At 49.1% G+C, this 25,843-nt stretch overlaps 1 protein-coding gene across 6 annotated transcripts in view; it reads right to left on the bottom strand.

Moving 5' to 3' along the window:
- Positions 1-25,843, bottom strand: part of MTA1 (metastasis associated 1) — a 219,230-nt gene that overhangs the window by 72,354 nt on the left and 121,033 nt on the right. For 4 of the 6 annotated variants that reach the window (XM_075330605.1, XM_075330606.1, XM_075330608.1 and 1 more), the window contains exons 14-16: positions 24,996-25,185; positions 13,955-14,044; positions 11,814-11,969 (exon numbers count right to left, since the gene is read on the bottom strand). In XM_075330605.1, the coding sequence (XP_075186720.1) occupies positions 11,814-11,969; positions 13,955-14,044; positions 24,996-25,185 (436 nt within the window). The remainder of the gene's footprint in view (positions 1-11,813; positions 11,970-13,954; positions 14,045-24,995; positions 25,186-25,843) is intronic. The other 2 variants (XM_075330607.1, XM_075330611.1) reach the window with 1 other exon arrangement.

The raw sequence follows: 25,843 nt of genomic DNA, 5'->3' as shown, positions 1-25,843 counted from the left end.
AAAGATGAATTACTTCCCTGAGAAGCAGGAATCCAGGCCTGCCAGGCCTGAACGTGTTTCTCCCCTCCCTTCAGAGGTTCATCAGGAGGCTAAGGGGAGACGGCAGCGGGTCTTGTTCAATAACAATCCATGGTTGTAAGCGCTTACAGCCATGGATTCTTATTGAACAGGACCCGCTGCCGTCTCCCCTTAGCCTCCTGATGAACCTCTGAAGGGAGGGGAGAAACGCGTTGAGGCCTGGCAGGCCTGGATTCCTGCTTCTCAGGGAAGTAATTCATCTTTTCTGATTGGAGCAACCTTTTCTATTTTGCAGTAATTTGCAGGGGTGTCTGTATCCCATTTTTCTTTCAGCTCCTGGGGTATAATGGAGAGATTATCTGAGCCCCTTGTCATATGACTCTAGGTGACTGTAATATACTTTTGGGGTATACCACCCTGTAACATATGTGGTTGTAAATAACTCTTATGGATCACTACCTTGCATAAAGATAATTTATTAGGAATAGAAGTCTATACGTCTTGTACAGTGCTAGTATCATGAATAGGAATTCCTGGTTATAGATCAGTAAATTGATACCTTCTTGATCCAAGGAAAACAATATAGGGAGGAGTATTATTTGGGAACTCCTATATATTGTACTGTGCAAGCACCACTATAGGGCTTTCCATCCCATCCCTATATGAGGGTCAGGTAGAGGGAGAGCAGACGTGGAACGGGGGCGCCCGGTAACTTATGGTGTCATACCCTCCGTTGTTAGGTAGGGATACACTACCCTTATAGGGTTATATTAGTTTCCCTCCCTTTCCTAAAGTGAGTGTGTATATAAAACTCCTTGGTTATTTACAAGGATAATGTGATCCATTCTCATTTATATGTTTGTGTGTCTGTTTGTGGGTACATTTTAATGAACATTAATAAAAATTGCACATTTTAAAATAGGGTTGAGATTACATGTTAGTCCCTTTTTGAGCACTCTACCCATCTATTTAACTCTGTTAGTTCATTATTATCAGAGGCAAAATTACAATAGCAGGTAACACACAGCTTAAAACGGTGTCCACTATAAAAATCTATATATCAGATTTCCATAGAAGAGGTATATCTAAAATACAAGAATGGCCTAAGTCGTAACTGGAAAAAAAAAAAAAAGTAAAAAAATAATATGTTAAGCTGGCTAAAAAAAGCTGGTAGAGGAAAAAAAAAAAAAAAAAAAAGTGGCCTTACTTCTCTCCAGTTATTAGAAAACTATGCCTGGCCGTTAGCTGTAAACAAAAATTTCCTATAACGTGAGCAAATAAAAGACAATGGAACCATGAAACAATGAGTAAAATAAACCATGAAACAACAAAAATATATAATAAGTCTTAAAACAGAAAATAAACTACTATATAATGATAATCCCAAAAGAACTCTGGCCTCAAGGATGCTGAAATGGGTGATGTCACAGCTGACCCGCTCCCTCTCCCTTCAGAATGACCTGTTCACACGCTCATTAGACACCTCAATACAAACAATAGGGGCGGAGCCTGTTCACTGTGGCTAATTTATTTCCTGATACAACAGAAACAGATCTAATAAAGCCTCAGTTGTCAGTGTGAAAATTACAAAATTGGTAATTTTTAATACAGATTGTGATATGGAAAATAAAAAAAGTGGCCAAAAAATAAAAATACATTTAAAAAAACCCCAAACTGATGACCCCATTCCCTTTAAGGCTATGTGCGCACGTGACTATGTACTTGTGGATATATCCGCAGGTATGTCCGCAGCTGCTCCTCGGAATCAGCAGCTATCCATTGCTGTGGGATTCCAGAGATATTTCTGCGGCAAACCTGCGGACATTCATGCGACTTACCTGCAGAAGTTCCGGCCTCTATCTCCATAGTGGAGGAGCGGGAATTCCGCAGATATTTCCGCAGGCATAATTGACATGCCGTTACGTGCTGCTGCGGGAAATCCACAGCATATTCCGCAACCGCACATACCGCAACATGGACACAGACACTCCCCATGTCCCATAGGGTAACATGGGGAGCGTCTGTACTTGCTGAAACCTGCGGATTTATCTAGAAAATCCAGATAACTCTGCAGGTTTTCTGTGAGTACATAGTTCCGTGGGCAAATAGCCGAAAGCCTCAGACACACGTGAGGCTTTAAGTTGGCGAGTTGGGAAGATTCACAGACAAACTATGCCTATATAGGCTGACTACTATTCTTATTGAATCCCATATGCATAACTACACTTGGCAGAGTGTGCATATATACTAGGAAGAGATGTTTAGGCCAGACACCTTGATCCTCATTTCCGCTAATCTCCAAGTAGACAGCACATGGGTATTCATATGGATTCCCGCCCCCTGCCGCCTGTTCCTCCCTCTCTGTTCACTATGGTATTATACAAACAAATCACTTTGCTTAAGGACCTGTGGTGAGGTCATACCCATGTGACCTGGTATCCAACTTTGTTGGCTGAGGCCCCGCCCCTTCTGGTCACATGGGAATTACCTCACCACAGGTCCTTAAGCAAAGTGATTGTTTGTATAATACCATAGTGAACAGAGAGGGAGGAACAGGCGGCAGGGGGCGGGAATCCAAATGAATACCCACCCATATATTATCTGCTCAGTTGCAAATGCCAATCAAGAAGCTGCTGATTTTTTAAACTTTACTTTCTTGGATTTGAAAGCCTAAACATCCGAGCTGACCACTAATGGTAAGTAGATAATCTGCCTGATAGTGCCAGTATAGCACTGGCTTTAGCTTATATATGAAAATCCTGATGATAGGTTCCCTTTAATAACTCTGCAGTCAATAAAAAGCAGATGCTACCATTTTTTTCAGAAGTAATAGGATTCCAAAAAATAGTGGTCACCAATGGGTAATCCTCAGTCCATGAAAACGAGCATCGACACCTGTTAAAAAAAGAAGAAAGAAGAAGAAAAAAAAAAAAAAAAAAAAGACTGTCCAGGACTGTGGGGAAGCCAGTTTGCTTTCCAGAATCTGCTCTATTCCTATCCGCTATTGAGGCTTACCCAAATAAATAGGGCTATGCTGCAATGCCAAGCACATGTATGCATAGGTGTAGAGAAGGTTCGGAAAAGCATGGAAAGGGGTTTTCTAGTTTCAGAAGACACTTATGAAGGAACTGTGTGGTCACAAGATATTGATGACCAATTAGAGTTGTTGCAAAACAATTTGCAGGGTGGGGTCTATTGGCCACTCCAGCAACTTGGGAGCCCTGAAAACCGCCTGATGCCAACATGTACGCCACGCCGCAACAATGACGTTGCATCTGCGGCGTCCTGCTATTGCACCACGCTGGCTAATCAAAAGAGGAGTCCAGGATACCTTCAAGCAGTTTTAAAGGTTTCCATCCAGTGGTCACAGATTATGGACGTGGTTGATTCATTGGGTCCTGCAAATACATTTGCACCTTGGTGCCCTTGAAATGAGCTGTGCAGCGCGGCTCCGTTTAAAGAGCCACTACCGGAGATGCTGGATATTGGACATATCTGATGGTAACATACGGATGACCTCTGAACATTAGAGACTCTAAAGGGCACTTTACACGCTGCGATCTCGCTAGTGATAAATCGTCGACGTCGCGGTGTTTGTGACGCACATCCGGCGTCGTTAGCGACATCGCAGCGTGTAAAACCTATGAGCGACCTTAAACGATCGCTAAAGAGTCAAAAATCGTTGGTCTGTGAGATGTCGTTCATTTACCAAAAATCGTTGTCTGGTCAGCAGCGAGGTTGTTTGTCGTTGCTGCGGCAGTAGACGACGCTATGTGTGACACCGCAGGAACGAGGAACAACCTCGCTCCTGCGGCCGCCCGCAATGAGGAAGGAAGAAGGTGGGCGGGATGTTCGTCCCGCTCATCTCCGCCCCTCCGCTTCTATTGGACGGCTGCCGTGTGACGTTGCTGTGATGCGGCACGAACCGCCCCCTTAGAACGGAGGCGGATCGCCGGCTACAGCGATGTCGCAGGGAAGGTAAGTCCGTGTGACAGGTGTAAGCGATGTTGTGCGCCACGGGTAGCGATTTGCCCGTGACGCACAACCGTCGGGGGCAGGTACGCTCGCTAGCGAGATCGCAGCGTGTAAAGCGCCCTTTAGTCTCAACGTCTACAGAAATCCCACAAATATGGCTCCGATGTTATGTCTGATTGATATATGATAAAAGCTCCTTCACTTGGAAAATCTATATATTACATTTCCACAGAAGGGCTATGTCTAAAATACAGAAATGGTGTAAGTCGTGACTGCAAAAAAAAAAGCTAAAAAATAAATGTTAAGCAGGCTGGTAGAAAACAAAAGCCTGGCATGCAAGCCGTGGCCTTACTTCAATCCAGTTATTGGAAAACTGACTGGTCAATGCCCGGACATTAGCTGTAAACAATAATTTCCTATAACATAAGAGCAAATAAAGGACAATGGAGGTGGAAATGAAGGATGAAGCAATGAGTAAAATGAACACTGAAATAACAAAAAAACATATATAATAAGTCTTAAAACAGCACATAAACTACTAAATGGTGATATTTCCAGAAGAACTCTGGCCTCAAGGATACTGGATGATGAAATGGGAATGAGTGACACATGAAGACTCTGATGACTTATAAATCCAGATTGTAGTGATAGTCAGTCCCGGGTCATGGCCGCTTTCAGCACAAAGTATTGTAAGGGGAGAGAAAAGTGAACACCTATCCATAACAAAAAAAAATAAAATAAAATGTTGAATTAGGAACTCCTCACAGCTTCAGTCCAAAAATTAAAAGGTGCTCCATTTTCTCTCCCCGTCCTGTTTAATCTGCTTCATTATTTTCTCCTTTCTACATGCAAGGAAGGACAGCGTTCTCTTTCCATCCACTGGGCTTAGTCGGACATCTTTGCGTGCTGATCTGTCCTTAAAATAGTCTGCAACACAGTTTGAAGTTATAAACCCGTGACATGTTATTTTTGTACTAAACGTACAAAAGAACACAACAAAAATTACAAACTGTGTGCACCGAAATTAGAGAAATTTAGTTACTTAAAGGGGGATCTGTCACCAAGTCAAAAGGGGCCAGTTTTTAATCTTATTTTATTCCTCCTGTTCCCCTGATTAATACGTCTTTTGTTTTTTTTTAAATACCCCACACAGTTCTAGAGATATGAGCCTTTGTTTAGTTCTTATTTTTATAACCTTCAAAGGGGGCGTGGCTCATAACGTATTGCAGACACGCCCCCGAGGAACCCTGATAAAGAAGGGAATTTTGTTTACTTACCGTAAATTCCTTTTCTTCTAGCTCCAATTGGGAGACCCAGACAGTGGGGTGTATAGCTACTGCCCGCTGGAGGCCGCACAAAGAACTACACTTAAAAGTGTAAGGCCCCTCCCCTTCTGGCTATACACCCTCCCGTAGGAGTACAGATTCCTCAGTTTTAGTACCAAAGCAAGAAGGAGGAAAGCCAATAACAGTTTCAAAAACAAATTCAATCCGATAACATGATCGGAGAACTTAAGAAACAACATGAACAACATGTGCACCCGAAAAACGAAACCCTAAGAACAAATAGGGCGGGTGCTGGGTCTCCCAATTGGAGCTAGAAGAAAAGGAATTTACGGTAAGTAAACAAAATTCCCTTCTTCTTTTTCGCTCCTAATTGGGAGACCCAGACAGTGGGACGTCCAAAAGCAGTCCCTGGGTGGGTAAAAAGATACCACATGAACGGGCTGTCAGACAGCCTCTTCCTACAGGTGGGCCACCGCCGCCTGAAGGACCTGTCTACCTAGGCTGGCATCTGCCGAAGCGTAGGTATGCACTTGATAGTGTTTGGTAAACGTGTGCAGACTCGACCAGGTAGCCGCCTGGCACACTTGCTGAGCCGTAGCCTGATGCCGCAATGCCCAGGACGCACCCACGGCTCTGGTAGAATGGGCCTTCAGTCCAGATGGAATCGGAAGCCCAGCAGAACGGTATGTGTGAAGAATTGGTTCCTTGATCCACCGCGCCAGGGTGGATTTGGAAGCTTGCGATCCCTTATGCTGACCAGCGACTAGGACAAAGAGCGCATCAGAACGGCGTAGAGCCGCCGTGCGAGAAATGTAAATCCTGAGTGCTCTCACCAGGTCCAACAGATGTAAACCCTTTTCAAATTGGTGAACTGGATGCGGACACAAAGATGGTAAAGTGATATCCTGATTGAGATGAAAGGAAGAAACCACCTTGGGAGAAAACTCTGGAATTGGACGCAGTACTACCTTGTCTTGGTGAAACACCAGGAAGGGAGATTTGCAAGATAACGCCGCTAGCTCGGACACTCTTCGAAGAGACGTGACCGCCACAAGAAAAACTACCTTTTGTGAAAGCCGAGAAAGGGGAACCTCTTTCAAAGGCTCGAAAGGCGGCTTCTGGAGAGCAATGAGAACCTTGTTCAGATCCCAGGGTTCCAATGGCCGTCTGTAAGGAGGAACGATATGACAAACTCCTTGGAGAAAAGTGCGTACTTTAGAAAGCTGTGCCAAGCGCTTCTGAAAGAATACGGATAGCGCGGAGACTTGACCCTTAAGAGAGCTAAGCGACAAGCCTTTTTCCAACCCAGACTGCAGGAAGGAAAGAAAAGTTGGCAATGCAAATGGCCAGGGAGAAAACCCTTGAGCCACGCACCACGCTAAGAATATCTTCCACGTTCTGTGATAGATCTTAGCTGAGGATGGTTTTCTAGCCTGTCTCATTGTGGCAACAACTTCATGAGATAAACCTGAGGCCGCTAGGATCCAGGACTCAATGGCCACACAGTCAGGTTCAGGGCCGCAGAATTCAGATGGAAAAACGGCCCTTGAGACAGCAAATCTGGACGGTCTGGTAGTGTCCACGGTTGGCCTACCGTGAGATGCCACAGATCCGGGTACCACGACCTTCTTGGCCAATCTGGAGCGACGAGTATGGCTCGATGGCAGTCGGACCTGATTTTCCGGAGAACTCTGGGTAACAATGCTAGAGGTGGGAACACATAGGGGAGTCGGAATTGCGACCAATCCTGAACCAAGGCGTCTGCCGCCAGTGCTCGGTGATCGTGAGACCGTGCCATGAAAACTGGGACCTTGTTGTTGTGTCGTGACGCCATCAGATCGACGTCCGGCGTCCCCCAGCGGCAACAGATCTGCTGAAACACGTCCGGGTGAAGGGACCATTCTCCTGCGTCCATGCCCTGGCGACTGAGAAAGTCTGCTTCCCAGTTTTCCACGCCTGGGATGTGAACTGCGGATATGGTGGACGCTCTGCTTTCCACCCACGTCAAAATCCGTTGGACTTCTTGAAAGGCTTGGCGACTGCGTGTTCCCCCTTGGTGGTTGATGTACGCCACCGCCGTGGAATTGTCCGACTGAATCCGAATCTGTTTGCCTTCCAGCCATTGTTGGAAGGCTCGCAGGGCAAGATAGATTGCTCTGATTTCCAGAACATTGATCTGCAGGGTGGACTCTTCCAGAGTCCACATCCCCTGAGCCCTGTGGTGGAGATACACCGCTCCCCACCCTGATAGGCTCGCATCCGTCGTGACCACTGCCCAGGACGGGGGAAGGAACGACTTTCCCTGTGACAATGAGGTGGGGAGAAGCCACCAACGCAGAGAGTCCTTGGCAGTCTGAGAGAGGGAGACAGTCCTGTCGAGGGACGTCGATTTCCCGTCCCATTGGCGTAGAATGTCCCATTGTAGAGGGCGCAGATGAAACTGCGCGAACGGGACTGCCTCCATTGCTGCTACCATCTTTCCTAGGAAATGCATGAGGCGCCTCAGTGAGTGCGACTGGCTCTGAAGGAGAGATTGCACTCCAGTCCGCAGCGAGCACTGCTTGTCCAGTGGAAGCTTCACTATCGCTGAGAGAGTATGAAACTCCATGCCAAGATAAGTCAGAGATTGGGTCGGGGTTAGATGAGACTTTGGAAAGTTGATAATCCACCCGAAACTCTGGAGAGTGTCTAGTGCCACTTTCAGACTGTGTTGGCATGCCTCTTGAGAGGGTGCCTTTATAAGCAGGTCGTCTAGATACGGGATGACCGAGTGACCCTGCGAGTGCAGAACAGCTACTACTGCTGCCATGACCTTGGTGAAGACCCGGGGGGCTGTTGCCAGACCGAAAGGTAACGCTACGAACTGCAGGTGTTCGTCGTGTATGACGAAGCGTAGGAAACGCTGATGCTCTGGTGCGATCGGCACGTGGAGATACGCATCTTTGATATCTATTGATGCTAGAAAATCTCCTTGAGACATTGAGGCTATGACGGAGCGTAGGGATTCCATCCGGAACCTCCTGACTTTTACGTGTCTGTTGAGCAACTTTAGATCCAGGACGGGCCGATACGATCCGTCCTTTTTTGGGACCACAAACAGATTGGAGTAAAAACCGTGACCTTGTTCCTGAAGAGGGACGGAGGTCACCACTCCTTCCGCTTTTAGAGCGGCCACCGCCTGCAACAGAGCATCGGCTCGGTCTGGTGGGGGAGAAGTTCTGAAGAAACGAGTTGGCGGACGAGAACTGAACTCTATCCTGTACCCGTGAGACAGAATATCCCTCACCCAACGGTCTTTGACGTGTGACAGCCAGATGTCGCCAAAGTGGGAAAGCCTCCCACCGACCGCGGGTGTGGGAATCGGAGACCTCAAGTCAGGAGGACGCCGTTTTGGCAACGGTTCCTCCGGCTGCCCTTTTTGGGCGTGACTGAGACCTCCAAGAATCTGAGCGTCTCTGGTCTTTTTGAGTCTTCTTTGACGATGCGAATTGGGACCTGCCCGGTCCTCGAAAGGACCGATAACCAGACTGACCCTTCCTCTGTTGGGGTCTGTTTTGTCTGTGTTGCGGTAAGGATGAGTCCTTACCCTTGGAGTGTTTGATGATTTCATCCAAACGCTCTCCAAACAATCGGTCACGAGAAAAAGGCAAATTGGTTAAGCACTTCTTGGAATGAGAATCTGCTTTCCAATGTCTCAACCACAGGGCCCTACGCAAAACAACGGAGTTGGCTGACGCCACTGCCGTGCGGCTTGTAGCGTCAAGAACAGCATTAATCGCGTACGACGCGAATGCCGCCATTTGCGAGGTCAATGGTGCTACCTGCGGGGCAAATGCACGTGTGACGGAGTCAACTCGCGCAAGCCCGGCTGAGATAGCTTGGAGTGCCCATACGGCTGCAAAAGAAGGCGCTAATGACGCTCCAATCGCTTCATAGATGGATTTCAGCCAGAGCTCCATCTGCCTGTCAGTGGCATCTTTAAGTGCCGCTCCATCTTCAACTGCAACCAAGGATCTAGCTGCAAGCCTGGAAATTGGAGGATCCACTTTTGGACACTGGGTCCAACCTTTGACCACCTCAGGGGGAAAAGGATAGCGTGTATCTTTAAGCCGTTTAGGAAAACGCCTTTCAGGATAAGCGTGGGGTTTCTGGATTGCGTCTCTAAAGTCAGCGTGGTCCAGAAAAGTGCTTAAAGTACGCTTAGGGTATCTGAAATGGATTCTCTCGTGCTGCGAAGCTGACTCCTCCACAAGAGGAGCTGGTGGGGAAATATTTAACATCTTATTGATGTTAAATATAAGATCATTAACTATGGCGTCACCATCTGGTGTATCTAGATTGAGAGCGGTTCCAGGATCAGAATCCTGATCAGTTACGTCCGCCTCATCACCCATAGATTCATCTCGCTGGGATCCTGACCATTGAGATGAATGTGAAGGCCCGTCATAGCGAGCCCGCTTAGGCTGCCCGGGGCCATCGTCCGAGTCAGAGTCTTCACCCTGAGGTGTATATGCCCGTCCCGGAGCTTGGAGCTGAGGGGGACCAGGGGGCAATGATTGCACAGTGTCCGTGGCCTGAAGTACAGGCCTAGCTCGCAATGTGTCAAGAATTTGTGACATAGTGAGAGACATTCTGTCAGCAAAAGCTGCAAACTCAGTGCCTGTCACCTGGACAGCATTCACAGGTGGTACACCCTGGGTCACGTCCAGCAGAGGCCCTGGCTGTGCAAGCGCCGCAGGGGCCGAGCACTGCACACAATGGGGGTCCGTGGAGCCTGCCGGTAGAAAAGTCCCACATGCGGTGCAGGAAGCATATAATGTCTGTGCTTTGGCACCCTTGCGTTTTGCGGACGACATGCTGCTGGCTCTCTGAATGTGAGAGAGTCTATAGCCAAAGGGCGACCAGCGCTATGTAATACCAAGTATTTGTAGCAACAAAATACTAAGAATACTACTGGCACAAGAGGGGTGAGCCCTGAGGGCTGCTTACCGCCCGCTGAATAGCGGGTAAGAGGCTGCAGAATTCCTTGTCTGGGTCTCCCCGGCTCCCCTCTGCAGCTCAGCGTGTCAGCAGGAATGGCTGCCGGCGTCTGTGGAGAGGGGCGGTCCGTGGGAGTTCCCAAACAAAAGTGCGGGAAACAGTGTCCCCTCTGTGCCGATTGTGAGGGCTGGAGTATGTAAAAACGACTCCAGCCCTCAGCGCTGATGCACTGGCCAGCGTCCCGCCCCTCTCCTGACTGGCAGGTCTGGGGGCGGGAACGAACGGGAGCAGGCCGCAAAAGCCGGGGACTCGAGTTATCAGCGCGGCCGCCGTAAAAGCGCGGGCCGCGCTGAAGTCCCCGGCGCACCACAAGTGCCAGCCGCGCCGCAGTCCCAGCGGCCGGCATGACCGATTTCTAGATGTGGCCAGCGTCCCGCCCCTCTCCTGACTGGCAGGTCCGGGGGCGGGAACGAACGGAAGCAGGCCGCAAAAGCCGGGGACTCGAGTTATCAGCGCGGCCGCCGTAAAAGCGCGGGCCGCGCTGAAGTCCCCGGCGCACCACAAGTGCCAGCCGCGCCGCAGTCCCAGCGGCCGGCGCGACCGATTCCTGGAAGTGTGCCTGCTTCAGCTAAGCTGAATGAGGCCATGGCACAAGCGCCGTAGCGCTGATGTCCCCCGGCGCACTACAACACCCAGCATGCTGCGGTGTGAGCGCCTGCACGGGGACACAGAGTACCTTGAGGATGCAGGGCCATGTCCCTGATGTACTCCGCTCCATCCAGCATCTTGTCCAGGGGCTGTAGATGGAGCCCGGTCTCAGTGCCTGGAGACCAGTAAATCCCACTTCACCCAGAGCCCTGTAAAAAGGGATGGGGAAGGAATCAGCATGTGGGCTCCTGCCGCCGTACCCGCAATGGGTACCTCAACCTTACAAACACCTCCGACATACAGTGGGGTGAGAAGGGAGCATGCTGGGAGCCCTGTTTATGGGCCCTCTTTTCTTCCATCCGACATAGTCAGCAGCTGCTGCTGACTAAAAACAATGGAGCTATGCGTGCGTGTCTGACCTCCTTGCGCACAAAGCTAAAACTGAGGAATCTGTACTCCTACGGGAGGGTGTATAGCCAGAAGGGGAGGGGCCTTACACTTTTAAGTGTAGTTCTTTGTGCGGCCTCCAGAGGGCAGTAGCTATACACCCCACTGTCTGGGTCTCCCAATTAGGAGCGAAAAAGAAAACACTTACTAAAAAGGCCCATATCTCTAGAACTGTATGGTGGATTTAAGTAGAACAAAAAGTGAAATACTCCGGGAACTAGTGAGAAAAACATAGCCTCTTTTGACATGGTGTTAGCTCCTCTTTAAATGTTAGGAATAGATTAGAATTTGAATATAGAATCATAGAGCAATTAAGACTTAATTTAGGATTTCAACCTTCAAATTTTGATTGTCAAAGCTAAATACATGTAAAGCTGGGAAGCTACTTTTATCAAGACCGAAAATAAAAAACTTAAAATAAATAATAAACAGACAGGAGTACATGTACAAGACACATACCGTCCATACCATTATGTTGTTCGTAGCTCCGCTTGCCCAGGATTGTTGGCGATCCATTATTGATTACGGGAGAAGATTTAGATGGAGTCAGGGAGTTGTTGATGCTTGTGGAAATATTTTTGATCGACTCTGGCTTGGGAGTGCAGGGATGTGCCTCTGGAAAATGACAAGATTTTTATTAGTTCGCTGAGTTTTATAAAAAAAAATAAAATTGTAACACTGAGTGCATACAATGGCGTTAAAGAAGACCTGTTACCATGACAAAAGTGGTCATTTTTGACTCATTTTATTCCTGCTGCTCCTCCTCTTATATCATTTTTTTGTTGTTGTTTTTTTTTTTTTTAAACCCACCAAATGGTTCTAGACGTATGGGATTTTTTACATGGTACTACTTTTTTTTATGGTTTTTACCAAGGGTACAGAGACACACTCCCAAAAAAAAATCTGTGAGCCATACCCCCTTAGTAAAGACCATAAAATTAGCACCAAATAAAAAGGCCCATATCTTTAGAACCATATGGCAGATTTAAAAAAAAAAAAAAGAAAAGAAAAAAAAATTAGGGGGGCAGCGGGAGTAAAATGAACGACACTTTTAACCTGGTGCACTTTAACCCCTTCACGACCTTGGACGGATCTATCCGTCCAGGATCGTGTCCCGTTAAGCCCCGCCCCCTGCCGCGGGCAGGCGGTGGCGGTCAGCACACATATCAGCTGTTTTCAACAGCTGACATGTGTGCCTGCTAGCCGCGGGTGGAATCGCTTCCACCCGCGGCCATTAACCCCTTAAATCTTGCTGCCAAAGTCAGGCAGCAAGATCTAAATGCGCGCGGCCATGTTTTTTACTTACCGCCGCCCCCACCGGAAGTCACGTGCGCTATCACATGACTATCGGTGGTTGCCATCGTAGCACAGGGTCATGTGATGACGCCTGCAGCTATGATGTTTCACTTTCATTTTCCCTCGGCCGAGAGCAGAGGGAAAAACAAAGTGACTGAATCTGCTGTTTACAGCTGTATAGCTGTGATCAGCAGATAGATAATAGCGATCGGATTGCTGATCGCTATAGCCCCCTAGGGGGACTAGTAAAATAAAAAAAAAGTAAAAAAAAAAGTTTTAAAAAATAAAAAAAAAAACAAAAAAAAAACCTAAAAGTTCAAATCACCCCCCCTTTCCCCACATTGAAAATTAAAGGGTTAAAAAAAAATAAATATACACATATTTGGTATCGCCGCGTTCAGAAATGCCCGATCTATCAAAATATAAAATCAATTAATCTGATTGGTAAACGGCGTAGTGGCAAAACAATTCCAAACGCCAAAATTACGTTTTTTGGTCGCCGCAAGTTTTACGCAAAATGCAATAACAGGCGATCAAAACGTACCATCTGCGCAAAAATGGTACCATTATAAACGTCAGCTCGAGACGCGAGACGCTGTCACTGAGCCATAGATCCCAAACAATAAGAACGCAACGTGTTTCGGAAAATGGCGCAAAATGTGCGACACTTTTATTGGACAAACTTGTGATTTTTTTTTTAACCCCTTAGATACAAGTAAACCTATACATGTTTGGTGTCTACAAACTCGCACCGACCTGAGGCATCACATAGATACATCAGTTTTATCATATAGTGAACACGGTGAATAAAACATCACAAAAACTATTGTGCCATCACACTTTTTTTTGCAGTTTTTCCACACTTGGAATTTTTTTGCTGTTTTCCAGTACAATATATGGTAAAACCTATGGTTTCATTTAAAAGTACAACTCGTCCCGCAAAAAACAAGCCCTCATATGGCAAGATTGACGGAATAATAAAAAAGTTACGGCTCTCAGAAGAAAAGGAGCAAAAAACAAAAACGCAAAAACGGAAAGTGCCCGGGGGCTGAAGGGGTTAAAAAGGTCCCAGCTTACATGTTCATCAGCCACTACTCATCAGGCAGAGGTCAAAAGATGTAGTTTTGGGCTCTGTCTGGTTGGTTTGTGTCTGTATCTTCATGCAGGGGGCAACCATGTATATTACGCGATTTAAGTCTTTTTACACTGGGGCCCTATGGACACCACATCATTTTTGGATGCATATGCCCAATAGTAGCTGCAACATGCACTCAGTCTTCATGGTGCCTAATGACAGAATGTACCTATGTATCGCAAGACTTGTTCTAGAGGTTTCCGGACAATCTGCTTTAACATCAGTGGAGTTTTAGAAGCTTCTGGAAGCCTCGTTGTACCTGAAATAAGTTAATAAAACATATACAGATTAGAAAACACAGATAAGTCGGATAAACTGCTGATTTGGGTTATTTAAAGGAAGTAACAAAAGCTCTCTGATACAGTGCCTAACCTCACAGCGGAGTCCCTAGATAAACAAAACTAGTTCATACCCAGGTATTGCCATCAGGAAACGCAAGTATATAAGTATATACCAAATGAATATAGTGTAACTGTCGTTTCAGGAGCACTTACAGTAAAGAAACTATTCTGCCTCTAGCGTCTCTCCTCATTTCAGGAGAACTTGTAGTAGAACGTCTGTTCTGCCTCTAGCTCTTAAGACCCTCCTCATTTCAGGAGAACTTGCAGTAGAATGTGTCTGCCTCTAGCTCCTCCCTCCTCATTTCAGGAGAACTTGCAGTAAAATGTCTGCTCTGCCTCTAGCTCCTCCCCTACTCATTTTAGGAAAACTTGCAGTAGAATGTCTGCCTTTAGCTCCTCCCCAGCTCATTTCAGGAGAGCGTGCAGTAAAGAAGGGAATTTTGTTACTTACCGTAAATTCCTTTTCTTCTAGCTCCAATTGGGAGACCCAGACAATCGGGTGTATAGCTTCTGCCTCCGGAGGCCACACAAAGTATTACACTTAAAAGTGTAAAGCCCCTCCCCTTCTGCCTATACACCCCCCGTGCATCACGGGCTTTTCAGTTTTGGTGCAAAAGCAAGAAGGAGGAAAAGTTATAAATTGGTTTAAAGTAAATTCAATCCGAAGGAATTTCGGAGAACTGAAACCATTCAACATGAACAACATGTGTACACAAAGAACAACAGCCCGAAGGGAACAGGGGCGGGTGCTGGGTCTCCCAATTGGAGCTAGAAGAAAAGGAATTTACGGTAAGTAAACAAAATTCCCTTCTTCTTTGTCGCTCCATTGGGAGACCCAGACAATTGGGACGTCCAAAAGCAGTCCCTGGGTGGGTAAAATAATACCTCGTAATAGAGCCGTAAAACGTCCTTTTCCTACAGGTGGGCAACCGCCGCCTGAAGGACTTGCCTACCTAGGCTGGCATCCGCCGAAGCATAGGTATGCACCTGATAGTGTTTCGTGAAAGTGTGCAGGCTCGACCAGGTAGCCGCCTGACACATCTGCTGAGCCGTAGCCTGGTGCCGCAAAGCCCAGGACGCACCCACGGCTCTGGTAGAATGGGCTTTCAGCCCTGAGGGAGCCGGAAGCCCAGAAGATCGGTAAGCTTCGAGAATTGGTTCCTTGATCCACCGAGCCAGGGTTGATTTGGAAGCCTGTGACCCTTTACGCTGGCCAGCGACAAGGACAAAGAGTGCATCCGAGCGGCGCAGGGGCGCCGTACGAGAAATGTAGAGTCTGAGTGCTCTCACCAGATCTAACAAGTGCAAGTCCTTTTCACACTGGTGAACTGGATGAGGACAAAAAGAGGGTAAGGGGATATCCTGATTGAGATGAAAGGGGGATACGACCTTAGGGAGAAATTCCGGAACCGGACGCAGAACCACCTTGTCCTGGTGAAACACCAGGAAAGGGGCTTTGCATGACAGCGCCGCTAGCTCAGACACTCTCCGAAGTGATGTGACTGCTACCAGGAAGACCACTTTCTGCGAAAGGCGTGAGAGAGAAATATCCCTCATTGGCTCGAAAGGTGGTTTCTGAAAAGCCATCAGCACCCTGTTCAGATCCCAGGGTTCTAACGGCCGCTTGTAAGGAGGGACTATGCGACAAACCCCCTGCAGGAACGTGCGTACCATTGGAAGTCTGGCCAGGCGCTTCTGAAAAAACACAGAGAGCGCTGAGACTTGTCCCTAAAGAGAGCCGAGCGACAACCCTTTTTTCAATCCGGATTGAAGGAAGGAAAGAAAAGTGGGCAAGGCAAATGGCCAGGGAGAAAAACCCTGATCAGAGCACCAAGATAGGAATATCCTCCACGTCCTGTGGTAGATCTTGGCGGACGTTGGTTTCCTAGCCTGTCTCATAGTGGCAATGACCTCGAGATAACCCTGAAGACGCTAGGATCCAGGACTCAATGGCCACACAGTCAGGTTGAGGGCCGCAGAATTCAGATGGAAAAACGGCCCTTGAGACAGCAAGTCTGGTCGGTCTGGTAGTGCCCACGGTTGGCCCACCGCGAGATGCCACAGATCCGGGTACCACGACCTCCTCGGCCAGTCTGGAGCGACGAGTATGGCGCGGCGGCAGTCGGACCTGATCTTGCGTAACACTCTGAGCAACAGTGCCAGAGGAGGAAACACATAAGGGAGTTGAAACTGCGACCAATCCTGAACTAAGGCGTCTGCCGCCAGAGCTCTGTGATCTTGAGACCGTGCCATGAATGTTGGGACCTTGTTGTTGTGCCGGGACGCCATTAGGTCGACGTCCGGCATCCCCCAGCGGCAACAGATCTCCTGAAACACGTCCGGGTGAAGGGACCATTCCCCTGCGTCCATGCCCTGGCGACTGAGAAAGTCTGCTTCCCAGTTTTCTACGCCCGGGATGTGAACTGCGGATATGGTGGAGGCCGTGGCTTCCACCCACATCAGAATCCGCCGGACTTCCTGGAAGGCTTGCCGACTGCGTGTTCCCCCTTGGTGGTTGATGTATGCCACCGCTGTGGAGTTGTCCGACTGAATTCGGATCTGCTTGCCTTCCAGCCACGGCTGGAACGCCTTTAGGGCAAGATACACTGCCCTTATCTCCAGAACATTGATCTGAAGGGAGGACTCTGTCGGAGTCCAGGTTCCCTGAGCCCTGTGGTGGAGAAAGACCGCTCCCCACCCTGACAGGCTCGCGTCCGTCGTGACCACAGCCCATGATGGGGGAAGGAAGGATTTCCCCTTCGACAGAGAATTGGGGAGAAGCCACCACTGAAGGGAAGCCTTGGCTGCCCGTGAAAGGGAGACGTTCCTGTCGAGGGACGTCGACTTCCTGTCCCATTTGCGGAGAATGTCCCATTGAAGTGGACGCAGATGAAACTGCGCAAAAGGAACTGCCTCCATTGCTGCTACCATCTTCCCTAGGAAGTGCATGAGGCGCCTCAGGGGGTGTGACTGACCTTGAAGGAGAGATTGCACCCCTGTCTGTAGTGAACGCTGTTTGTCCAGCGGAAGCTTCACTATCGCTGAGAGAGTATGAAACTCCATGCCAAGATATGTCAGTGATTGGGCCGGTGTCAGATTTGACTTTGGAAAATTGATGATCCACCCGAAACTCTGGAGAGTCTCCAGAGCAATGTTCAGGCTGTGTTGGCATGCCACTTGAGAGGGTGCCTTGACCAGCAGATCGTCCAAGTAAGGGATCACCAAGTGTCCCTGAGAGTGTAGGACTGCTACCACTGCTGCCATGACCTTGGTGAAGACCCGTGGGGCTGTCGCCAGGCCGAAAGGCAGTGCCACGAACTGAAGGTGTTCGTCTCCTATGGCGAAACGCAGGAAGCGCTGATGCTCTGGTGCAATCGGTACGTGGAGATAAGCATCTTTGATGTCGATTGATGCCAGGAAGTCTCCTTGGGACATTGAGGCGATGACGGAGCGGAGCGATTCCATCCGGAACCGCCTGGTTTTTACGTGTTTGTTGAGCAGTTTTAGGTCTAGAACAGGACGGAAGGATCCGTCCTTTTTCGGTACCACAAACAAGTTGGAGTAAAAACCGTGACCCTGTTGCTGAAGAGGAACAGTGATCACCACTCCTTCCGCCTTCAGAGTGCACTACGCCTGAAGAAGAGCATCGGCTCTCTCGGGGGGTGGAGATGTTCTGAAAAATCGAGTCGGGAGGACGAGAGCTGAACTCTATCCTGTACCCGTGGGATAGAATGTCTCTCACCCATCGGTCTTTTACCTGTGGCAGCCAGGCGTCGCAAAAGCGGGAAAGCCTGCCACCGACCGAGGATGCGGTGTGAGGAGGCCGAGAGTCATGAGGAGGCCGCCTTGGGAGCGGTTCCTCCGGCGGTCTTTTTAGGACGTGACTTAGACCGCCATGAATCGGAGTTCCTCTGATCCTTTTGAGGCCTTTTGGACGAGGAGAACTGAGACCTTCCCGCGGGCCGAAAGGACCGAAACCTCGATTGTACCTTCCGTGGTTGAGGTCTGTTTGGTTTGGACTGGGGTAAGGATGAGTCCTTTCCCTTGGATTGTTTAATGATTTCATCCAATCGCTCACCAAACAGGCGGTCGCCAGAAAATGGCAAACCGGTTAAGAACTTTTTGGAAGCGGAGTCTGCCTTCCATTCACGTAGCCACATGGCCCTGCGGACTGCCACCGAATTGGCGGATGCTACCGCCGTACGGCTCGTAGAGTCCAGGACAGCATTAATGGCGTAGGACGCAAACGCCGACGCCTGAGAGGTTAAGGACACCACTTGCGGAGCAGATGTACGTGTGACTGCATTAATCTGCGCATGACAAGCTGAGATAGCTTGGAGTGCCCAGACGGCTGCGAATGCTGGAGCAAAAGACGCGCCGATAGCTTCATAGATGGATTTCAACCATAGCTCCATCTGTCTGTCAGTGGCATCCTTGAGTGAAGCCCCATCTTCCACTGCAACTATGGATCTAGCCGCCAGTCTGGAGACAGGAGGATCCACCTTAGGACACTGAGCCCAGCCCTTGACAACGTCAGGGGGGAAGGGATAACGTGTATCCTTAAGGCGCTTGGAAAAACGCTTATCTGGACAAGCTCGGTGTTTCTGGACTGCCTCTCTGAAGTCAGAGTGATCCAGAAACATACTCAATGTACGCTTGGGAGACCTGAAACGGAATTTCTCCTGCTGAGAAGCTGACTCCTCAATTGTAGGAGCTGGTGGAGAAATATCCAACACCTGATTGATGATTGCTATAAGGTCATTCACTATGGCGTCACCATCAGGTGTATCCAGGTTGAGAGCGGTCTCAGGATCAGAATCCTGATCTGCTACCTCCGCTTCATCATCCAGAGAGTCCTCCTGCTGAGACCCTGAATAGTGTGATGAAGTTGAGTGAATTTCCCAGCGAGCCCGCTTAGGCGGCCTGGGACTGCGGTCCATGTCAGAGACCTCACCCCGGGATCCATGGGTCACCCCAGGAGCACTTTGCTGCTCCAATTGAGGGGGGCCTGAGGTCAATGATTGAACAGTGCCCGGGGCCTGAGTCACCGGCCTGGACTGTAAGGCTTCAAGTATCCTAGCAGACCATTTATCCATACTCTCCGACAGTTTGTCAGCAAATACTGCAAACTCCGTCCCTGTCACCTGGACAGTGGTAGCAGGTGGTTCCCCCTGGGCCACCAGTAGCAGAGGCTCCGGCTGAGTAAGTGCCACAGAGGCCGAGCATTGCACACAATGAGGGTCAGTGGAACCTGCCGATAGTATAGCCGCACATGAAGTACAGGTTGCAAAGTAAGCCTGTGCTTTGGCACCCTTGCTTTTTGCGGACGACATGCTGTTGTCTCCTCTGAGTACAATCCAGGAGGGTATATAGCCAAAAATCAACAGTGCGACCGTACAGTGTAAATGTATAGCATATAAACATATATATATATGTACACTCCGGCACTCAGTGGGGCCAGCACCTCAGGTGCTGCTTACCGACCGCTAAAAAGCGGTTGTGTGATCACCAGATTCCCTGCCTGAGCCTCCCAGAGCCTGTTGTCTCTCCTCTCCAGCGTTAGAAGTGCTGACAGGAATGGCTGCCGGCGTTCTGTGGGGAGGAGGGGGCCGTGGGCGTGCCCTAGAAAGTGCGGGAATCTGGAGCCCCACTGTGCTGAATGAGGGGGGAGGAGGATACAGAGTATGCTCCAGCCCTCAGCGCTGACGTCCTGTGCAGCGTCCTGCCCTTCCCCTGACTGACAGGCCTGGGGGCGGGAATATGCGATACTAGGCTTGAGAGGGTGCCTTGACCAGCAGATCGTCTAAGTAAGGTATCACCGAGTGACCCTGAGAGTGGAGGACCGCAACTACTGTAGCCATGACCTTGGTGAAAACCCTTGGGGCTGTCGCCAGGCCGAACGGCAGTGCCGCGAACTGAAGGTGTTCGTCTCCTATGGCGAAGCGCAGGAAGCGCTGATGCTCTGGAGCAATCGGTACGTGGAGATAAGCATCTTTGATATCGATCGATGCTAGGAAATCTCCTTGGGACATTGAGGCGATGACGGAGCGGAGGGATTCCATCCGGAACCGCCTGGTCATTACGTGTTTGTTGAGCAGTTTTAGATCCAAAACAGGACGGAAAGACCCGTCCTTCTTTGGAACCACAAACAGGTTGGAGTAGAAACCGTGACCCTGTTGCTGAAGAGGAACCGGGACCACCACTCCTTCTGCCTTCAGAATGCCCACCGCCTGCAGAAGAGCCTCGGCTCGCTCGGGAGGCGGAGATGTTCTGAAGAATCGAGTCGGAGGACGAGAGCTGAACTCTATCCTGTAACCGTGAGACAAAATGTCTCTCACCCAACGGTCTTTTACTTGTGGCAGCCAGGTGTCGCAAAAGCGGGAGAGCCTGCCACCGACCGAGGATGCGGTGTGAGGAGGCCGTAAGTCATGAGGAAGCCGCCTTGGTAGCGGCACCTCCGGCGGTCTTTTTAGGGCGTGATTTGGACCGCCATGCGTCGGAGTTCCTCTGATCCTTCTGAGGCCTTTTGGACGAGGAGAATTGGGACCTGCCCGCCCCCTGAAAGGACCGAAACCTTGACTGTCCCCTCCTCTGTTGGGGTGTTGTTGGTTTGGCCTGGGGTAAGGATTTTTCCTTTCCCTTGGATTGTTTGATGATTTCATCCAATCTCTCACCAAACAAGCGGTCGCCAGAAAATGGCAAACCAGTTAAGCACTTTTTGGAAGCCGAATCTGCCTTCCATTCCCGTAGCCACAAGGCCCTGCGTATTGCCACCGAATTGTCGGCTGCAACCGCCGTACGGCTCGCAGAGTCCAGGACAGCATTAATAGCGTAGGACGCAAATGCCGACGTTGGAAAAACGCTTATCTGGACAAGCTCGGTGTTTCTGGACTGCCTCTCTGAAGTCAGAGTGGTCCAGAAACATACTCATTGTACGCTTAGGAAACCTGAAACGGAATTTCTCCTGCTGAGAAGCTGACTCCTCCACTGGAGGAGCGGAGGGAGAAATATCCAACATTTGATTGATGGACGCAATAAGATCATTCACTATGGCGTCCCCATCAGGAGTATCAAGGTTGAGAGCGGCTTCAGGATCAGAATCCTGATCAGCTAGCTCCGCTTCATCATACAGAGAGTCCTCTCGCTGAGACCCTGAACAATGTGATGATGTCGAGGGGATATCATAGCGAGCTCGCTTAGTCGGTCTGGGACCTCACCCTGGGATCTATGAGACACCCCGGGAGAACATTGTTGTTCCAACTGAGGGGAACCAGGGGGCAATGATTCCACAGTGCCCATGGCTTGAGATGCCGGCCTGGACTGCAAGGCTTCTAATATCTTAGCCATAGTCTCAGAAAGTCTTTCAGTAAAAACTGCAAACTCCGTCCCTGTCACCTGGACAGTGTTAACAGGTGGTTCTCCCTGGGCCACCCTTAGCAGAGGCTCCGGCTGAGTAAGTGCCACAGGGGCCGAGCATTGCACACAATGAGGGTCAGTGGAACCTGCCGGCAGTATAGTCGTACATGCTGCACAGGCAGCATAGTAAGTCTGTGCTTTGGCACCCTTGCTATTTGTGGACGACATGCTGTTGTCTCCTCTGAGCAATACAGGAGGGTATATAGACAAAAATCAACAGTGCACCATACAGTGTAAAGTATAGTCTATAATCATATAATCTATAAGTACACTTCTGCACCAGTGGGGCCAGCACCTAGGTGCTGCTTACCGCCCGCTCAAAGCGGTTGTGTGGTCACCAGAATTCCTGCCTGGGTCTCCCTGAGCTTGTCTCCCTTCTCCAGCGTTAGCAGAGCTGACAGGAATGGCTGCCGGCGTCCTGAGGAGAGGAGGGGGCCGTGGGCGTGCCCTAGAAAGTGCGGGAATCTGGTGCCCCACTGTGCACAGTGAGGGGGGTGGAGTATGCAAAGCATGCTCCAGCCTCAGTTGCTGACGTCCTTTACAGCGTCCCGCCCTTCCCCTGACTGGCAGGCCTGGGGGCGGGAAAAGAATGAGACTAGGCCGCAAAAGCCGGGGACTAAAGTTATAAGCGCGGCCGCTGTATAAGCGCGGTCGGCGCGGAAGTCCCCGGCGCACTAACAGTCCCAGCCGCGCCGCAGTGATAACAATGGCAGCGGCGGTCAGCGCGGCAGTCCCCATACACTAACACACTCAGCGACGCTGCAGTGTGTAAAGGCACAAACGCAGTCAGCGCCGCGGTCCCCGGTGCACTAGCACACCCAGCAATGCTGGAGTGTTGCTGTGCGCGGTCCCCACGGGGACACAGAGTACCTCAAAGTAGCAGGGCCATGTCCCTGAACGATACTCGGCTCCTATCCAGCATGGTCCTCAGGAGCTGTGGATGGAGCACGGTCTCATGTGCCTGGAGACCGATAGGATCCCACTTCACCCAGAGCCCTAAGGGGGATGGGGAAGGAAAACAGCATGTGGGCTCCAGCCTCCGTACCCGCAATGGATACCTAAACCTTAACAACACCGCCGACAAGAGTGGGGTGAGAAGGGAGCATGCTGGGGGCCCTGTTATGGGCCCTCTTTTCTTCCATCCGACATAGTCAGCAGCTGCTGCTGACTAAGCTGTGGAGCTATGCATGGATGTCTGCCTCCTTCGCACAAAGCATAAAAACTGAGGAGCCCGTGGCAGCACGGGGGGTGTATAGGCTGAAGGGGAGGGGCTTTACACTTTTAGTGTAATACTTTGTGTGGCCTCCGGAGGCATAGCTATACACCCAATTGTCTGGGTCTCCCAATGGAGCGCCAAAGAAATGTCTGTTCTGCCTCTAGCTCCTCCCCTGCTCATTTCAGGCGAACTTGCAGTAAAATGTCTATTCTGCCTCTAGCTCCTCCCCTGCTCATTTCAGGAGAACTTGCAGTAGAATTTATGTCTGCCTTTAGCTCCTCCCCAGCTCATTTCAGGAGAACTTGCAGTAGAATTTATGTCTGCCTCTAGCTCCTCCCCTGCTCATTTCAGGAGAACTTACAGTAGAATTTATGTCTGCCTTTAGCTCCTCCCCAGCTCATTTCAGGAGAACTTGCAGTAGAATTTATGTCTGCCTCTAGCTCCTCCCCTGCTCATTTCAGGAGAACTTGCAGTAGAATTTATGTCTGCCTTTAGCTCCTCCCCAGCTCATTTCAGGAGAACCTGCAGTAAAATGTATGTCTGCCTATCTCCTCCCCCTCTATAGAATTTTAAAAACACCAACTATCATCTCCTATCTCAGTAATGGGAACATCTGCCATTACTAAATACACATTTTACTCATTAATTATGAGGGAAAGATCAATCCAAGAAGAAGGTTTCTCTGATAAGATATATTACAAAGTTGCTTATTTTCATGTGTGCTATTGATTTCTGATTGATTTCTTTTTTTTTTTTTTTAAAACAACGGTGCCTTTTTCTTAAAGTTTTTTTATGAAAATGCAGCAGGGGCGTGCGGTCCATAGTAGCAGACCTTGCACCCGCTATGAGGCCCTGTCCTCCACATCCCGCTTTCATTGTTACAACAACATCAAAATCAGCATCCTCAGGATACGGACACTGTTAACTAGAATGATGATGCTCCATTTAGAGACTCAGCACACTGCAGGCGCGATGATTACATTACACCTGCACTGTGAAGCCTCAGTCCTCATTCTTCAGAGACACAAAGAGGCAAGGGTAGGTAAGTAGTGATTAGTTTTAAGTATCACATGTGGGGGTCATCACACTGATTGAGTTGCTATTGGAGCCATTATACTGAGTGAGGAGCTGTAGTAGAGTCATCATACTGAGTGAGAGGCTGTGGGGGGCCATCATACTAAGTGAGAGGTTGTGGGGGGGCCATCATACTAAGTGAGAGGTTGTGGGGGGGCCATCATACTAAGTGAGAGGTTGTGGGGGGGCCATCATACTAAGTGAGAGGTTGTGGGGGGCCATCATACTGAGTGAGAGGTTGTGGAGGGGGCATCATACTAAGTGAGAAACTGTGGGGGGCCATCATACTGAGTGAGAGGTTGTGGGGGGGCCATCATACTAAGTGAGAGGTTGTGGGGGGCCATCATACCAAGTGAGAGGTTGTGGTGGGGACAACATACCAAGTGAGAGGTTGTGGTGGGGGACAACATACCAAGTGAGAGGTTGTGGTGGGGGCTAACATACCGAGGGAGAAATTGTGGTGGGGGCCAACATACCGAGTGAGAGATTGTGGTGGGGGCCATCATACACTGATCGAGGGGCTGTGGGGACCATCATACCGAGTCAGGGGCTGTGGTGGGGGCCATCATACCTAATCAGGGGATGTGGGGAGCCATCATACCGAGTCAGGGGCTGTGGTGGGGCAACCATCATGAGTATGAGACTATGGGGACCATCATACTGATTGATGGGTCATAATACTAAGTGAAGAGCTGTGGGGGCCATCATGCTAAATGAGGGGCTGAGGGAACCATCATACTTGTGTAGAGGGCTATGGGGGTATCAAACTGAGTGCATGCATACTGTAAAGAGGAGGTGCACTTTAGGAGAATCATACTGTGGAGTATTATACTTTGATGAAGGCACTGTGGAATAATACTGTACCTGTGCGTGTGGGGGAATATTATACTTTCTGTGTGTAGGGGCATTTTTAGAAGCACCATACTCTATAATGGGTATGAAAGGGGCATTGTGATTTCCATGCATGCCCCTGAGCTGCATTACTGTACTGTAAATCTTTTGGGAGCCTAACAAGTCTTTGCCTAGTCTGCGGTTTCGCTTTTCACGTCACAATTTCGACATAGACGCAACACCATTCTATACAGTAATCCTTAAAAATAAACAATCTACCACATTCTAACATACACTATAGGGAATGATTCCTATACATGCCAGATACCCACACTCTGCTTTGATTGCGGCGCTGTTGATAGGCATGTAGGGATGTCTTGCAGCATAACGTGGACGGAAAATATCCCGACATAGTCTCCTTGCGATCCTGGTCAACTTTGTAGTGTGGAGATAAAAAGCTTGACGCGTCTTCATAGCAAATTTTGGGCTACCCCCGGCTCTCATAGGTAGACCGTGTGGACTCTATCATGGAATGAAAACAAGGAATTATTGCAATGGAGACATGAACATCAAAAAAATAAAATATATATAACATTCACTTTTGCTTTCAGAGTTGTGGTTCTGGTTCCACCACTTTTTCCCTGGGTTGGTATACGTTTCCACCAAAAATTAATTTCTTCCCGCACTTGAAAACACATATGTTGATAGAAAGCTGATTAACTTATCTATTATACATGTATCTGATACAGAGAATTAGATTTTGACTCCTTAATGGGGAACAAACTGATGTCTATGGGTACATCAACTTTCTATGATGGTGTTTTAAAGGGGACCAACTAGCAGGATTTTCCTATATAAACTATAGTCAGTGCTATACTGGCGCTGTCATGCTGATTCTATACATACCTTTAGTTGTGAGATCAGATGTATAGTTTCTGAAATACAGGCAAGTAAAGTTTGTGAAATGCAATGTTGTTTGATTGATAGCAGCTACAGAATATCTAATAGGTGGGTCCGGTTTTGCTAAGTATTCCTGCCCCTGTCTGTACTCCCTCACTGCTTCCTACCTCAGTAATAAATGAGAGACAGGGGGAAGAAGGACAGCAGGCAGAGGCGGGAATAACTAGCAAAACCCAACCAACCTTTAAGATATCCTGTAGCTGCTATCAATCAAATAACA

Source organism: Anomaloglossus baeobatrachus, chromosome 12 (genome assembly GCF_048569485.1).
Source record: "Anomaloglossus baeobatrachus isolate aAnoBae1 chromosome 12, aAnoBae1.hap1, whole genome shotgun sequence".
Classification (NCBI taxonomy): domain Eukaryota; kingdom Metazoa; phylum Chordata; class Amphibia; order Anura; family Aromobatidae; genus Anomaloglossus; species Anomaloglossus baeobatrachus.
This window is presented reverse-complemented; position numbering and strand designations above follow the sequence as displayed.